The sequence below is a fragment of the Salvelinus fontinalis genome, chromosome 33, assembly GCF_029448725.1.
Source record: "Salvelinus fontinalis isolate EN_2023a chromosome 33, ASM2944872v1, whole genome shotgun sequence".
NCBI lineage: Eukaryota > Metazoa > Chordata > Actinopteri > Salmoniformes > Salmonidae > Salvelinus > Salvelinus fontinalis.
Genome location: NC_074697.1, coordinates 50,220,930 through 50,238,237, shown reverse-complemented (window position 1 = coordinate 50,238,237; position 17,308 = coordinate 50,220,930). Strand labels below are relative to the sequence as shown.

The following is a 17,308-nucleotide window of genomic DNA, read 5'->3' as shown; positions in this document are numbered from 1 at the left end:
CTGCTCCATTTGTGTTGCATTCCGTCGGAAACCCAAACAATCCTTGTGGACAGAGTGTCTATCTCACTGCATCTCCCCAGATAACTCTTCCGGCACAGACAATCTCATTCATTAGGAACACGCAACAGTCAGTCAACAAAAGGAGATTCTGTTACCTTGGGACACAAGGCAAATCAAACCAGCAGCTCTAACTTGATACAAGATTATCATGCCTTCTTGTTATGTCTGACCTACTTCAGGAAGGTACTCGCCTGAGATAAGAAGGTCTGGGATATGACACGTTTCAGGTCGACATGGCATCCTGAGCATGGCAGAACTGAGCCACTGGGGTTTCTGGGTGGGTTTGTGGGTATGCCTTGTTGTGAGAGGATTATTGACTCAACGCAAGTGCTCAAGATGCTAAATATAGGATTATTTCACAATATAGGATAAGTATAGCAAATCGACTGGTTAAATGCCTCTCCATGCGTTGTGTAGATGTGTTGTTCTTTACAGAGCTGCGGATAATCAGCTCAAACACACGCAATGACTTGCACTCCCAGCCCTAGTAGTGAAGACGAACAGAATATAATGCAGTATGCAAAAGTGCGTGCCGGGGCACCGTAGAATGCCGTGTTTGGCGAGGAACACTTCGAATATCTGTCTACTCAATAGACCTGTTGGTGATAATTGTCAGAGGATGTGTGAGAGGATTTTCTCAAACACAGAGTAAACATAGACCAGTCATCAGTGTAACAACACACTTCCAAACACTTTGAATGCTTTAGCACTTTTTTTCTCCACGAGGAAACAGAAATTCAACCAAGGTTCTATCAACCTCAGCTGAATGTTTAGTCGGTGTTTTACCTGGAGTGTTGCCATTCCATGTTATACAGTATTCAGGCCAACGTAGTGAGTTGGGCGTGTGAAACTGACTGTTGTCCCGTTTGTTCCCAGGCGTGCAGCTGCACCGGAAAGTCCAGGTGTCACTGTGATGGAGTAAAAGGCAGTAAGGTAAGTGGCGTAACACTATAACACTCTATATTATACTTTATTGTGTTTATTAACCCTACTCCAGAAAGAGAGAGAAAGACTTGCCCCTTGCTGCTTAATTAACACATTACCTTGTTGTATGGGTGGAGGGGGGGGGTGTATGTTATTCTGTTTATGTTGTACGGTTTGATTCCCTCCTGCTCTGCATCTCACCTAATCACCTTACCCCATCACACCTCATCACACCTATGCTAGTTCCCAAACGCTTCCAATAATCCAGAGGTCACAATCAGAGATGTCATGCAGTCCGTCTTGAAAACTTCCTCCAGAGAGCATGCTTCGGATTTCGCATGTCCCAACAGCTACTCCTTCATCGCCCTGTTTTCCCTGAGTACACAGTCCCATGTTTGAATAAACGTTTTTTTTTTACCTTGGCTGTGAGTGGCTTGTTCTCTCCATGGAAGGTGATCATTTCACTCTGACTAAACTGTAGGCTCCCCCTCAGCCTGAGTGCACGGACTTGGAGCTCGAAATGACCTATCATCGCAAAATGTTGTCGCCGCCAACAAAAAGGAGCTGATCAAAAGAAGGGGAAAGGAAGTCAAAGGGACAATATTCGGTCTTAATGATCAATTTCCCCAGGAGATAAAGGAATGTTGCAAAATACTGCATCCTGTACAGAAGAGTTGCAAAAGACTGTATCCATGCAACGGAGGAAGAGGGATAAGCGTGCCTTTCTCATTTATCAATCTGACTCCATTATTATGTGAATAAACGCAATAGGCCATGTGCGTCTCTGGAGGATCTAGCAAGATAGTGAATCATTGCATCACCGACTCATTTTGACTATAATGAATACGTGCCTATCTTGCAACATTATGCAATTATTAAGAGGCTAGATACAAATAGCTAATCCTGGCAACCAATGATCTATCATTAATTTATTGAGGCAAGCAGCTCAGGGATGTCATGTTGGTAGCCAAGCATGTGCTATGTGTATAGTGTAATTAACAACTATCAATAGACCTACTAAATTATAGGCAGATACTGTAGTCAATCAAAGAATTACTCTCTAAAACGAGGAATGCATTTACTAAATAAAACAAATATATATATTAGTCACAAAATAATTGACACTCAAGCCATTACAGTGTACATGAAACACATGTTACATTACAGACTAACATAGTTGTCTTATTTAGTTGATAGTAATGTACTATGTTACACATCTTTAGTTTAGAATAACATCTAAGAGAAAAATGCATGTGTGTCTGATACGCACAAGAGCTTAGTAGCAAGTTCGCAAAGTATGAGTGAGTTTACTGCCCTTAAACCAAATTCAAGTGTGAACACACCCCCAACCTGAATTAACATTTCGTAGCACTTTGCTAGTGAAACGAAAGGCAGGGAAACACACCCAGACTCTAATCTAATCAACGAAATGTGAATGTTATGACCAGACAACAGGAATGTGCCTGATAACAAGTCATCCCAACATAGAATTTCAATCCAGTCACTTTAAAAATACATCGACCAGAAAACATACAATTATCAAAATGGGCAGCTCTTTATAAGCTCTTGCAACAAAGCAAATTACAACAATTGAATTCACATAGCTACATTCATTTGGTCAAGTCAAGTTTTCATCAGGTGTCACATTTCAGTGACCGCAGGACTTCTGTGGGAACGTCTCGACCCGGAGATTGCAACGGCGAAGGTGTGGCTTTCTCTTGTGAGATGAAAATATACAGCCGTCCATCTTGACAATGCCAAATTGATTCAGAATGCCAGGCTGGCATCAGCAAGTCGCATCTTCATCACATCTTCATCATTTTTTGACTACAAAAAAGATTCAATCTCTCTCCTCTCTCTCTCTCCTCTCTCTCTCTCTTGTCTAAAACGTTCTATAGTTCAATATGTTTGTTGTTTGTTTGTCTTTGTCTACAGTAGATCTATGTTTACAACAAGCAATTTGGAAGATATCAGATATTGGGGAATAACATCTTGTTAGGGGTACATTTTGTACTGTAGTGAAGCCTATAATAATCCAATTTCTCTTTCATAACAATGTGAAACGTCATTTACTATGGAAATGTAGGGGGATTTGTTTTTCTAGGAATATTATTTTTAATGCGATTATGATGTTCATACTATAGATTACAATTATCGTCCTGCATATTAAGGCTATACTCACTTCATGTAACACACATAGACACTCAACCATGCAAAACTGGCCAGGTCGTTATCTATTCAGACATCACACACACTTGACTCTTTATAATCTCATTTAAACACCATACACACTTTTTTATTTAACTAGGCAAGTCAGTTAAGAACAAATTCTTATTTACGATGTGTTACAGCCTGGGTTCAAACCAGGGACTGTAATGACGCTGCACTGAGACTTAGACTGCTGCGTGACTCGGGAGAAACTTGTTTGAAAAGCTTCCATTAAAGAACACCCTCTGTGTTCTGTTAAGCCAAGTAACTCTTTATCCACATTATAGCAGGGGTTGTAAAGCCATAACTTTTACGTTTTTTCCAGCAGCAGACTATGATCGATAATGTCAAAAGCTGCACTGAAGTCTCACAAGAAAGCCCCCACAATCATTTTATAATCAGTTTCTCTCAGCCAATCGTCAGTGCTGTGCTTGTTGAGTGTCCTTCCCTATAAGCGTGCTGAAAGTCTGTTGTCAATTTGTTTACTGTGAAATAGCGTTGTATCTGGTCAAACACATATTTTTCCAGAAGTTTAGTAAGGGTTGGTAACAGGCTGATTGATCGGCTCTTTGAGCCAGTGGGGCTCTACTATTCTTGGGTAGCGGTATGACTTTAGCTTCCCTGCAGGCCTGAGGGCACACACTTTCTAGTTGGCTTAAATTGAAGATATGGAAAATAGGAGTGGCAATATCGTCCGCTATTATCCTCAGTCATTTTTTATCCAGATTGTCAGACCCTGGTGGCTTGTCATTGTTTATAGACAACTACAAAAAAAAAACACTTCTTCTACACGGACTTTACAGAATTCAAATGTACAATTATTGTCTTTCATAATTTGGTCAGATATATTTGGATGTGTAGTGTCAGCGTTTGTTGCTGGCATGTCATACCTGTGTTTTGTGATGAATGAGCCATCTGATTCAATGAATGATAGAGCTGAGTAAAGCTTTTTACTATCATTCTTTATATAATTTATTTTTTGTTTCATAGTATAGTTTTTTTATTTAGTTTGGTAACATGATTTCTTAATTTACAGTACGTTTGCCAGTCAGTTGGGCTGCCAGACTTATTTGCCATACCTTTTGGCTCATCCTTCTCAACCATAAAATGTTTGCATTCTTCATCAATCCAAGGGGATGTAACAGTTTTTAGTCATTTTCTTAATGGGTGCGTGCTTATTATTACCTGGTATAAGTAATTTCATAAATGTGTCAAGTGCAGCGTCTGGTTGTCATTTACAACATTAACAATGCCTACACTGTATTTCTGATCAATTTGATGTTATTTTAATGGACAAAAAATGCTTTTCTTTCAAAAACAAGGACATTTCTACGTGACCCCAAACTTTTGGTATACAGTTGAAGTCGGAAGTTTACATACACCTTAGCCAAATACATTTAAACTCAGTTTTTCACAATTCCTGACATTTAATCATAGTAAAAATTCCCTGTCTTAGGTCAGTTAGGATCACCACTTTATTTTAAGAATGTGAAATGTCAGAATAATAGTAGAGTGAAAGATTTCTTTCAGGTTTTATTTCTTTCATCACATTCCCAGTGGGTCAGAAGTTTACATACACTCAATTAGTATTTGGTAGCATTGCCTTTCAATTGTTTAACTTGGGTCAAACATTTCGGGTAGCCTTCCACGAGCTTCCCACAATACGTTGGGTGAATTTTGGCCCATTCCTCCTGACAGAGCTGGTGTAACTGAGTCAAGTTTGTAGGCCTCCTTGCTCGAGACACGCTTTTTCAGTTCTGCCCACACATTTTCTATAAATCAATACCTTGATTTTGTTGTCCTTAAGCCATTTTGCCACAACTTTGGAAGTATGCTTGGGGTCATTGTCCATTTGGAAGTCGCATTTGCGACCAAGCTTTAACTTCCTGACTGATGTCTTGAGATGTTGCTTCAATATATCCACATCATTTTCCTGCCACATGATGCCATCTATTTTGTGAAGTACACCAGTCCTTCCTGCAGCAAAACAACCCCACAACATGATGCTGCCACCCCCGTGCTTCACGGTTGGGATGGTGTCTTCGGCTTGCAAGCCTCCCTCTTTTTCCTCCAAACATAATGATGGTCATTATCGCCAAACAGTTCTACATTTCTCAAAAAATTACGATCTTTGTCCCCATGTGCAGTTGCAAACTGTAGTCTGGCTTTTTTATGGCGGTTTTGGAGCAGTAGCTTCTTCCTTGCTGAGCAGCCTTTCAGGTTATGTCGATATAGGACTCGTTTTACTGTGGATATAGATAGTTTTGTACCTGTTTCCTCCAACATCTTCACAAGGTCCTTTACTGTTGTTCTGGGATTTATTTGCACTTTTCGCACCAAAGTACGTTCATCTCTAAGAGACAGAACCCGTCTCCTTCCTGAGCGGTATGATGGCTGCGTTGTCCCATGGTGTTTATACTTGCGTACTATTTTTTGTACAGATGAACGTGGTACTTTCAGGCATTTGGAAAGGATGAACCAGACTTGTGGAGGTCTACACTTGGCTGATTTCTTTAGATTTTCTCATGATGTCAAGCAAAGAGGCACTGAGTTTGAAGGTAGGCCTGGAAATACATCCCACAGGTACACCTCAAATTGACTCAAATTATGTTAGCAAACAATTATTGTGATTCCTCCTATATTATCCCTAATATCTTTACCCCCTTGCAACAGATATGGGACACACACACACACACACACACAAACACACACACACACACACACACACACACACACACACACACACACACACACACACACACACACACACACACACACACACACACACACACACACACACACACACACACACACACACACACACTCTTACTCACTCAACCCCTTTCCCCCACAATCAACCATAAGCTCAGATGCTCAACGGTTGTTACATACCAGAGCCCAACTCAAGACAGGACCTGATTTATGGATGCATATACAGTTGAATCTGTTTGAGAAAGCATGCAAGATTGAGCAAAAATGTTAGATTTGATGAACCATTGTCAAGTCCTAGGTGATGGAGATCAGATACACCCCCTTCCCCTGAAACACACACACGTTGATCCCCAGTTGTGACCATATTCCCAAGGATCTTTGTGCAGTCAGACCTTTGATTATTTGTGCCACCAGGGCCTCTCTGATTGTCGGAGTGTGACCCCCCTCCACATGGATTACTGCAGCCAGTGTTGCCAGCACTGCCACTACCTGGGTGGGGGTACCCCACCAGAATCCCCACCGGCTAGGTACAAGGTCGTCAAAGTTCTCATTAGCAGCTTTGAGAATTTCCTTGTATTTTATGCTTTCTCATCACTGGGCTCTGGCTTTGTAGGTCCAACCCTGCCAGGCAGGCTCAGAATCTTAAGGGGGCAGTGCTACTCTGATCACATGTATCTTTCTGTTTTGGCTGCATTTAGGCAGCTTACAGCAGGCCCATGAAACAGATAGGGACTTCTCTTTATTGTATGGGTCGTTCAGGTGGGTGTCTAGGGTATAGGGTTCCATCATCATAGGACAATAACTAAATACATTAGATGTATCATTTATTTTAAAATGTAGTTCCATCGTGATAGGACAATAAATAAATTAGATGTGTAAATTATTTTAAAATGTATATCCCTCATCTGCACAACATTTAAAGCTCTCTCTCATAACCTCTGCTCACAGACAAACATTGGTCCGGGTATATGCAACCATTTCCTTTCTCACTCACTTAACATCACACTTTTCCAAACACTGAAAAACACACACCACATCTTCCATCACAATACATCCACACACACCCACATTCTGTATGCTGTGTTTCTATCCCCACCATGTGGATTGAGTACTTTTGTGTTCCAATTAGTTATATTTGAAGATGTGTTATTTTGCTATTTATCCTTTCTTCTAATGCCGTCTTATCCATTTATAAAATACTATAAATGGAAAGTTGGATACTAATTATTTCACAACATTCCCTTGAAAGGTACAGTGTAGTTGTACTTTATTTATTTAACTATTTAAAAAAAAAAAAATTCAATCTATTTATTTTATTATTACAATCCCTACCATGGCTAGTATTGGGTGTTCCATTATTTGCCGATTCTGAGAACTTTGTAATTTTTAGAATAGCCATGGAATAGTCTTTGTGTCTTGGAACATTTGGTTGGTTGTCAATACGCAGTTTATCAACTACGAGAGCTACCCGCTTGCCTTTTAATATATTCTCCTTGAAGATTGGATACAGAGCTTTGCACCGTTCTGCAATCTCCCTCGGGAACTGATGAACTTCATGCTTATTTTCATGCCGGCGAGTCTTTTACCCAGGCTTTTAACCATTACTTTATCCTTAAAGAAAGCAAATTTGGCAACGATTGGACGCTCATATCTCTGTCCTCTTTGTCCGAAACGGAGTACACGTTCGAGTTGGATTTTATCGACAGCATCGAGTGTGATTTGAAGCGCTGTAAGAAAGAATTCCTTCACTATGTTTTCGGGAACTTCTCCTTCTCTTTCTTGGATACCCGTAAGTACTAGATTTTCTCTCATAGATCTAGTCTGTATATCTAGTAAGGCTTCTCTCATAAAGATGTCCTCCTAGTTCATTAAAGTCCGTTTCTATCTTGTTGACTGTTCGTTTAGCTTGTTTGTTTCTTTCTCCATTATCGCTGCTCTTTCGTCACTCGTTTCAAGGCTCGACTTCAACTCCTTTATATCCTTACTGACTAATTCAAGTATGCCCAGTTTGTCACTTATTGAATTTTACAGACCACTTTCCACACTTAAATTGTTTGTATCTGTGGAGGAGTTGCGTTTTAATTTTGAGATTTATTCTCCATGTTTACTCTCCGTCATGTTTGAGTGTTGCTTGTTTTCGTAATATTTGTTGATACATTTCTCTAGCCTTATGATTTGTTTTGTGTTATTATCCAGATTGAATGTTATTACCCAAGAGTATATGAAGTGCTAATAAACAAAAAAGAAAAGCAAAAAAAAGAAAGATCCTCTCACTGTCAACTGCGTTGTATAAATATTTGTATGAACATAACAAGATTCAACAACTGAGACAAGCTGAACAAGTTCCACAGACATGTGACTAACAGAAACGGAATAATGTGTCCCTGAACAAGGGGGGGTCAAAATAAAAAAGCAACAGTCAGTATCTGTTGTGGCCACCAGCTGCATTAAGTACTGCAGTGCATCTCCTTCTCAGGGACCAGATTTGCCCGTTCTTGCTGTGAGATGTTACCCCACTCTTCCACCAAGGCACCTGCAAGTTTCCGGACATTTCTGGGGGGAATGGCCATAGCCCTCACCCTCTGATCCAACAGGTTCCAGACGTGCTCAATGGGATCCGGGATCTTCGCTGGCCAAAGGACCGCTTGTGTTGCGTCAATCTTTCCTCCGTTAGCGCTAGGACAAATGTAGCCTACATTTTTCCGGTTTGGATGATTGTGTTATGCTATAGATACTTTTGTGAATATCTGAACATTGCATCCAAAAATAACACATTCTGGACATAACTTTGTAACTACTGTGTTTGTGTAAATAGTTTCTGAAAAAAGTGTGACCAGCTCATTTTTGCATCATTCGAAACTGGCCGTTCTAAATAAGCATTCTAATCACACGGGTGTGATCGTACCACTGTAGAACGATCACACCCCTGTGATGGTACGTGTGAAAGGGTTGACATTCTCAGTTGATTTGTAGGTTTACAATTCCCGAGACTTATGGCCTGATTTATAATCACGCCATGCACACTCTTATTCCCACTCTTGTTGTACAACTGATAATGACATTTCAGCTGCAGCTTTTGACTTTCTCCCTTTCCTCCTTTGGGTTCCAAAGAGTGATATCACAAGACTTGAAAACCAAAAGAAAACACAAAACATAACAAGTATTAATAATGCGTTAAGCTATGCATGATTATATATAGCAAACCAGCACTGTATACACGTTTCAACATCAACGCCTTCAGACGGTGATATCCCAGCAATACTGAAAAGGTACCACTAACACTGCCCATGATGCATACTTCAAGATACACCTCGTTTGCGACATAGTCCAGTTCCATGCTATTACTACCACTACTACCGCTGCTTCAGTTGCTGTCCTTACCTCGACTGCCTTGATGAATAACTATTGCATTGAATCTGTCCCCTGCTCCTGATCTCCTATTGCCTTTGTGGTTCACCGATAGATCTAGGACTGAATCTTTCAGACTCTCCCTACTTGTCTCCCAACTCCTACCCGTTTTTTTAGCCACCAACATCTCCAATAATATCCTATGTTCAGAGACAGTGAGTATCTGTGGATAATACTTCCCTGTGCTCAGGTTAGGAACACATCTCTCATCCCATGGCCGAGCTACACCCCACCCCTTTGTGGACACCCTCGTTACAGTGTAAACTTTGGGTCCTAACAGTTAACCTGTTAGGCGGGCTGTCCCGACGTCGGTACACTTATGACAACATCCAGCTCTATTGCAGGGCGCGAAATTCAAAATATATATTTTTTAAATATTTAACTTTCACACATTAACCTGTTGAGGCTGGGGGCGCTGTTGTCACTATTTATGCTAATCGTGTAATTTTTGAAACGGCTTCCCACAAAATTCTTGATCGTACAATATGCATATTATTATTATTATTGGATAGAAAACAGTCTATAGTTTCTATAGGAGTTGAAATTTTGTCTCTAAGTGGAACAGAACCCATTCTACAGCAATTTCCCTGACATGGAGTCAGATTTCAGAAATGTTGGCCCCTGATCTGGAGTCAGTTAAAAGGCCACTGTTATTGCTATGAGTATACGGACACTGCTTACGTCTTCCCCTGGATGCCTTTACGTGATGACGATTTGAGTGGGGTCGATTGCGCGTTCACAGGCACTATAAATTAAAAAACCCTGTAGCTAGCAACTCTTTTCTTGGTGCGTCATGCGCGTGGAGGACACCGACCCGCACCTGTTCCAAGCATTAGTGTTGGGAGTAATCTTTCTCCGGTCATGTTAAGACTCGTTATAGGAGTTAAAAACATCATAAGGTAGTTAATTTAAAGCGTTTTATAGCAATTTATATCCGTTTAGTGCGATTTTGGGACATTTATTTCTGAAACGCTGTGAATCGCTGGGCACGCTTCCAGTTCATCCCGAACGCAGTTGGCATTTCCACATGGCAAGAGGACAGCTTTCCACCAAAAGACGATTAGACCCAAGAAAGGATCCTTTGCCCAAGATACTGATGGAAGAACAGCTCAAAGTAGGACATTTTTATTATGATAAATCGTGTTTCTGTCGAAAAATGTTAGTGGCTTAGGACGCCATGTTTTTTGACGTAGCTTCGCTTGGCGCAAACTGTATTGAAAAGTAAGGATAATTTAAAAAATGTAAATCCGCGATTGTATTAAGAATTAAATTGTCTATCAATCGCTGTCCACCCTATATTTTTTAGTCACGTTTATGAGTATTTATGTATAAGAGTAGATCACTGTCTAATATGGCGCACCAACATTTTCTCACCAGCTGGGCTACTTTTGTCATTGTGTAACCATGATTTTGGTGGCTAAATATGCACATTTTCGAACAAACTGTATATGCATGTTGTAATGTGATGTTACAGGGGTGTCATCTGAAGAATTCTGAGAAGGTTAGTGAAAAAATAATATATTTTGGCGATGTTTACGTTATCGCTCACTTTGGCTAGAATTAATGCTGGGGTAATGTTTGCACATGTGCTATGCTAATATAACGATTTATTGTGTTTTCGCTGTAAGACACTTAGAAAATCTGAAATATTGTCTGTATTCACAGGATCTGTGTCTTTCGATTAGTGTATGCTGTGTATTTTTACGAAATGTTTGATGATTAGTAAGTAGGTAAACACGTTGCTCTATGTAGTTATTCTAGTCCATTTGTGACGGTGGGTGCAATTGTAACCTATGCCATCTACCTGAAATATGCACATTTTTCTAACAAAACCTATCCCATACCATAAATATGTTATCAGACTGTCATCTGATGAGTTTTTTTCTTGGTTAGGGGCTATAAATATCTTAGTTTAGCCGAATTAGTGATAGCTACTGTTGTTGGTGGACAAATAAAAGATGGTGGATTATGCTAATGTGTTTTTAGCTAATAGATTTACATCTTTACATATTGTGTCTTCCCTGTAAAACATTTAAAAAATCGGACATGTTGGCTGGATTCACAAGATCTGTGTCTTTCATTAGCTGTATTGGACTTTAATGTGTGAAAGTTAAATATTTAAAAAAAAAAAAAAAATAATTGAATTTCGCGGCTCTGCCTTTTCAGTGGGGGTGGGGGGGGAGTGCCGCTAGCGGCCTCATCCTAGACAGGTTAACAAGTCCAATACAGCATTTGAAAGATAAACATCTTGTCAATCCAGCCAACATGTCCGATTTTTTAAATGTTTTACAGAGAAAACACCACATATATTTATGTTAGCTCACCACCAAATAAAAAAGAGGACAGACATTTTTCACAGCACAAGTAGGATGCAAGTAGCATGCACAAGCCAACCTAACTAACCTAGAACCAACCTAAATAACCTAGAAAAAACTACCTCAGATGACAGTCCTATAACATGTTACACAATAAATCTATGTTTTGTTCAAAAAATGTGCATATTTGAGCTATAAATCAGTTTTACATTACTGCTACCATCATAGCTAGTCAGAAATCGCACGGGAGTAGCCAGAGTAAATACAGACACCAACGTCAACTACCTAATTACTCATCATAAAACATTTCAGAAAAATATATGGTGTATAGCAAAATGAAAGACAAAGATCTTGTGAATACAGACAATATTTCGGATTTTTTAAGTGTTTTACAGCGAAAACACAATATATCGTTATATTAGCTTACTGCAATGGCTAACACACAACAACATTGATTCCAAGTAATCGGTAGCGATAGCACAGCTCGACAGATATATTAAATAGCATCCCAAATTGGGTCCTTATCTTTGTTGATCTTCCATCAGAATGTTGTAAAGGGGTCCATTGTCCAGTACAGTCTTTGTTTGGGATCCAGAACGAACTATTTCCCTCTTGAATTAGCAAGCACACTGGCCGTGCGGCGCTAACCTCTCCTTCTTCAAACAATTCTTCCAAAGCATCACGTCTAAAGTCCCGAATAAATTTCAATAATATAATTAAACTATATTGAAAAAACATACTTTAGGATGATATTGTGACATGTATCAAGTCAAATCGAAGCCGGAGACTATATTCACGTATAACGACAGTTTTCCAGGAGGCAATACAAAGTCCAACTTCGCGCCTGGGAGAAAAAAAATTATGGCGGTCCTCTCACTCCAAGAGGCTGTATTCAAGCCCTGAACGAGATATTCAAGTCCTTTCTGCTCTCACTTCCGCATGACACCCAGGGGAAGGCGTATGACGTGTTTCTATGGTCCCAAGTGACATGCCCTTTTATAGACAAGGTCTTGAAGAGAGACATCGATTTTGGAAATCTCAATTCCGGATAGGAAATGGGCTGTAAAAATAGTTCTGTTCCACTTAGAGAAATAATTCAAACGTTTTTAGAAACTAGAGACTGTTTTCTATCCAATAGTAGTAATAATATGCATATTGTAAGAGCAAAAAAAATATAGATGAAAACTCTCTTGGTAGATAGTGTGGTCTACAGAATATCATGAGGTACTCTACTTCATGCGAGCAATACCTAGAGACTTCCTTAATATTAGAAATTGTGCACCTGCTGTTATTGACAAATAGACACACACCACCACCCCTTGTCTTACCAGATGTAGCTGTTCTGTCCTGCCAATACACGGAAAACCCAGCCAGCTGTATATTATCTGTGTCGTCATTCAGCCACGACTCGGTGAAACACAAGATATTACAGTTTTTTGCCGTAGTAGCCTATTCTCTATGAGTAGGGCAGAGCGTAAAGTAGAGCATAAACAAATGTGCAGAACGTGATCCTCACAGGACCCCAGTGTCCAGTCTGGAGCGTGAAGTCAAGAGCTCTCCTGGTCTACTGCATAGCAACCTAGTGGTGCCAAAAGCCCTGGTCTGCTCTAGAAATCCTAGGTAAAATGTGATCACCAGAACGGGACATTTTTGGGTGGGTTCTGACGTTTTGGCCTCTAAAATGTGTTTATTGTGATCAAGTTCAATTCCCAGGGTAATTTTAAAACACAATTTTGTTACATACAGTATCAAGATATTGAATTAATTTGTGATCCATTCTGACTACAACATTTGTCGTCACACAGGACCACGTGCTGACACAGACCAATCACACACAGGCAAAGACACATACATTCAAAGCAATGATACACACACTCTACACACTCGTACACATGGATTTTGTATTGTAGATATGTTGTAGTAGAGTAGTGGCCTTAGGGCACACACTTAATGTGTTGTGAAAAATGTTATGAAATGTAATACCATTATTTATTGTATATAACTGCCTGTAATGTTGCTGGACACAAGGAAGAGTAGCTGCTACCCTGGCAGCAACTAATGGGGATCCTTAATAAATACAAATACAAAAAGTCACTGTCCAGCAGGCTACGAGGAGATTCTCATGCACGCTCTTTGCCGGTTGACTCGCTCAGGCAGGATTAAAACGTCTACATCGACCATGATCCTTTGCTAGTTACAGCCACTTTCACCATGATCCTTAGCGATTTTTTTGGTGCCATTCAGGAATAAGGCACATTTCAAATTCAAATAAGTCCGGCTTCATGCGCCATTGAGAGTTTTCCATAAGTATACGTGGATTAATTCAGTGCTATAACTATCTACTAGTTTAAATGTCTATGGATACGTCTATGCGTACATGCAGAGCGTGTGCGTACATGCAGAGAATCTTCAGGACACTTAGCACTCAGAAAAAAAGGTCTGTGAAAAGTCGGATCTGCAACCACTCCGTATTCATAAAGCTTCTTGGAGTAGAAGTGCTGATTTAGGATCAGGTCCCCCTGTCCATGTTATCTTATTAATTATGATCTTAAAGGCAAAAATTATACAGGGTTACCTAATGGTTAGAGAAGTAGGCCAGCAACCAGGGCGTTGCCAGATTGAATCCCAGTTCAGATGGTAAAATCTGGGTCACTGACATCGTTCTAGATACCATCACCTGCTATGGTGCCCTTGAGCAAGGCACCCAATAATTGCTCCAGGGGCACTCCATTGCGGCCGACCCACTACTTCCAGCCCCTCAGGGGTATGTGTGTCTTCTTGGGTTGGGTTGTGAGTATATAGACACATTTCCATTCTCTGCAAGAAAAACATCTTATCTAAATTAATTCTAGATCTTCTTTGTGAATACGGAACCTGATCTCACTTGAGGATTTGGCCCGGTGACCGTAGCTTGCAAACTGTGATTATATGACTGCCCCCAGCTGCAAGGTCATGTCTACACTTGACACTTACATGCAACTTCTGCTATCAGAATACGAAGATCGCATTGAAAAGACGGTTCTAGACACACACAATTTGCTTTGTGGTCTGATTGTGTTCAGATCTGGCTGAGTACTTCAGGAGGTGGTCAGGGATGCATTGTGTGCAGATTTCTCCTCAGTCTGGACTCAATCAGGCTACCGAAAGTGCATACAGTGGGCGACGTCATCAGCATTCCCCCCACAAGTCTCCAAATAACGTGTGTGTTTTTCGGACTGAGAGGCAGCTTTTCATTATAACGTTGGAGGAAATATCGTTATCATATTAATTATTATTACCTCATATCAGTCTCATTCTGAATGTCGTTGACTTCAAATCTGCACGAACCCTAGTCTGCATGATGATTCAGCGATACACAAATTGACTTAGTTATTTATTTACTAACTAACGAATAAAACACACAGAATTACGTAAACACAACCACAGGATAGATTCCACATTGATTACTAACGCAATGCATTGAATAGTCCCTAGTGGACTAACGCGATATGACGGCTTGGTACATGAAATGAAAAGGGAAGGGCATGTAAGGAGAGGGAGAGACAGAGAGAGTCAACTTATCGTACATACAGTTGGGAAAACTATACTCATGGGCATGTGAATACTTTGCACATGAACGACCGCTCATTTGAAAATAATTGCAATGTATATGTATTTACGCTTGAATGTATGTGTCTTATCTCTGTTGAAATTGCCCGGTCCATCTATGGAAAATCAGTTCGACAGAAGTCTCTGGGTGTGTAAGTCTCTGGTTGTCCACCAGAGGTTACCATGCCCTTTGTAGTCGTAGCTTCTTGGTCTCGGAGTGTCTGTTTAGAACGGGTCCTCCAGAGGTGTACCATGCGGTGTTCAAAGAGGCTTGTTAGAATAGATCCTTTAGTGGTATCTATGGTGGTGAAAGGGAATTGTGCTTTGTCTCTCGTCTTCGGTCGAGTGTCCTAGACGACGTTGACCTTACCCAGCTGCAGACTGAGAATGTTTGGTATAGTCTTCGCCTTCACTCGTCGAGAGTCTGAATGTCTTCGCTTTTTCTGGTCTTGTAGTTTTTAAACCATTTGTCACGTTCAGCTTGCACTGTTGGTTGGTCTCAATGGTTGTTTATTGAGGATACAGCTAGAACCACTCTACACACCGGTAGCAACCCGGCATGTTTTGATCGATTTAACCTGTCTAGGATCAGCGTGGCGCTAGCGGCACACCCCCCCCCCCCCCACTGAAAAACCAGTGCCGCGAAATTCAATTATTTTTTTTTTTTTTAAATATTTAACTTTCACACATTAAGTTGCTCGGGAACTGGTGTCAGGGTTTGGCCACCCAGATAGTTTATTACCTCAGGTGTGTGTGTGTGTGTGCGTGCGTGTGTGTATATATGTGTGTGTGTGCGTGTGCGTGTGAGTCTATAATTATCTAATGATATCTCATGGTGTGTGTGAAGGCGTTGACTCCCAAAGGCCTAGCTGTTATCGCTGCCGTCACACACCTGTACCTCTGTGTATGAATGACTGAGCTTAAAGAAAGGGACACTAGAATGTGCGTTGGTTAGTGAATGTGTGATTGCTATGTGTGTTGGGAACAGTAATGGTGATTTTATTTCTCGATCACAAATCTGTAAAGAATTTGTAGAGCAGTTCTATCACGAAGTGTGTTTTTCTCAAATGAAATGACTGCTGCTAGTCAATGCATATGGCGTTACATTAGCTGAAGGTGGTACTGCAGCTCTTCTAGCCTGTTGTTTGATAACTGGACATTGTAGTAATTCTGCATGATTAACAATGAAAAACTAGAAGAAAAAAACATGTCTCTCTTTCCCTTTATTTATCAATGTTCTCTCTTCTCTCTCTCTCTTCACAGGGTGAGCCTGGGTATCCAGGTTATGATGGGTTGCCTGGAGTGGTTGGTTATCCAGGTTTTGAAGGTAATCCTGGACCTTTTGGCCCTAAGGTGAGAGTCTCACTATATTTGTTATTACATGAGATATAGGTGTGTGTGTGTGTGTGTGTGTGTGTGTGTGTGTGTGTGTGTGTGTGTGTGTGTGTGTGTGTGTGTGTGTGTGTGTGTGTGTGTGTGTGTGTGTGTGTGTGTGTGTGTGTGTGTGTGTGTGTGTGTCAGTCTCATAGTAAATACTCTTTTCCATTATTCTGTATGTGAGTGTGTGTATGTTTGCATTCCTGTGTGTTGAAACATTGTATAAGTAAACAATCATTTTGTGTGGTGAGATTTTAGAATGATTTTGTGTTCATGAAATGTGTTGCCAACTGGCTGCGTGTATTTGGATTCACAGGGAAATCTTGGCTTTCCTGGATTGTCAGGACCCAAAGGCTCACGGGTATGGAGTGTGTTTGGAAAACAGTGTCTGTGTGATTGACTGCACGTGATTATCGGTTTACATTACCAGGCTCTACTTGTTACGCCTAATGGGATTGCTCTGTTGTTTTTGGTCACACCCACACTCCCTCTGATTCACTGTTTTGTCAGTTGTCTCCACTACTAGGATCGACTCTAACAGTACCTATTGTTTTAACAGGGTCTCCCTGGGAAACCTGGGTTCTCTGGTCCACCTGGGCAGCCAGTAAGTATAAACTATTATTCGACTGTCTCAGATGGCACCCTATAGGTTTCAATAGGAAATGATATGGATTCGCCACTGTTCTTGAACCGTTTATGCTCCAAACACCACACCA

At 40.6% G+C, this 17,308-nt stretch overlaps 1 protein-coding gene across 1 annotated transcript in view; it reads left to right on the top strand.

The window, feature by feature from the left end:
* col4a3 (collagen, type IV, alpha 3) overlaps positions 1-17,308 on the top strand; it is a 120,405-nt gene that overhangs the window by 32,340 nt on the left and 70,757 nt on the right. Inside the window, exons 2-5 of the mRNA XM_055896596.1 lie at positions 937-993; positions 16,479-16,568; positions 16,909-16,953; positions 17,152-17,196. Coding sequence (XP_055752571.1) covers positions 937-993; positions 16,479-16,568; positions 16,909-16,953; positions 17,152-17,196 — 237 coding nt within the window. The remainder of the gene's footprint in view (positions 1-936; positions 994-16,478; positions 16,569-16,908; positions 16,954-17,151; positions 17,197-17,308) is intronic.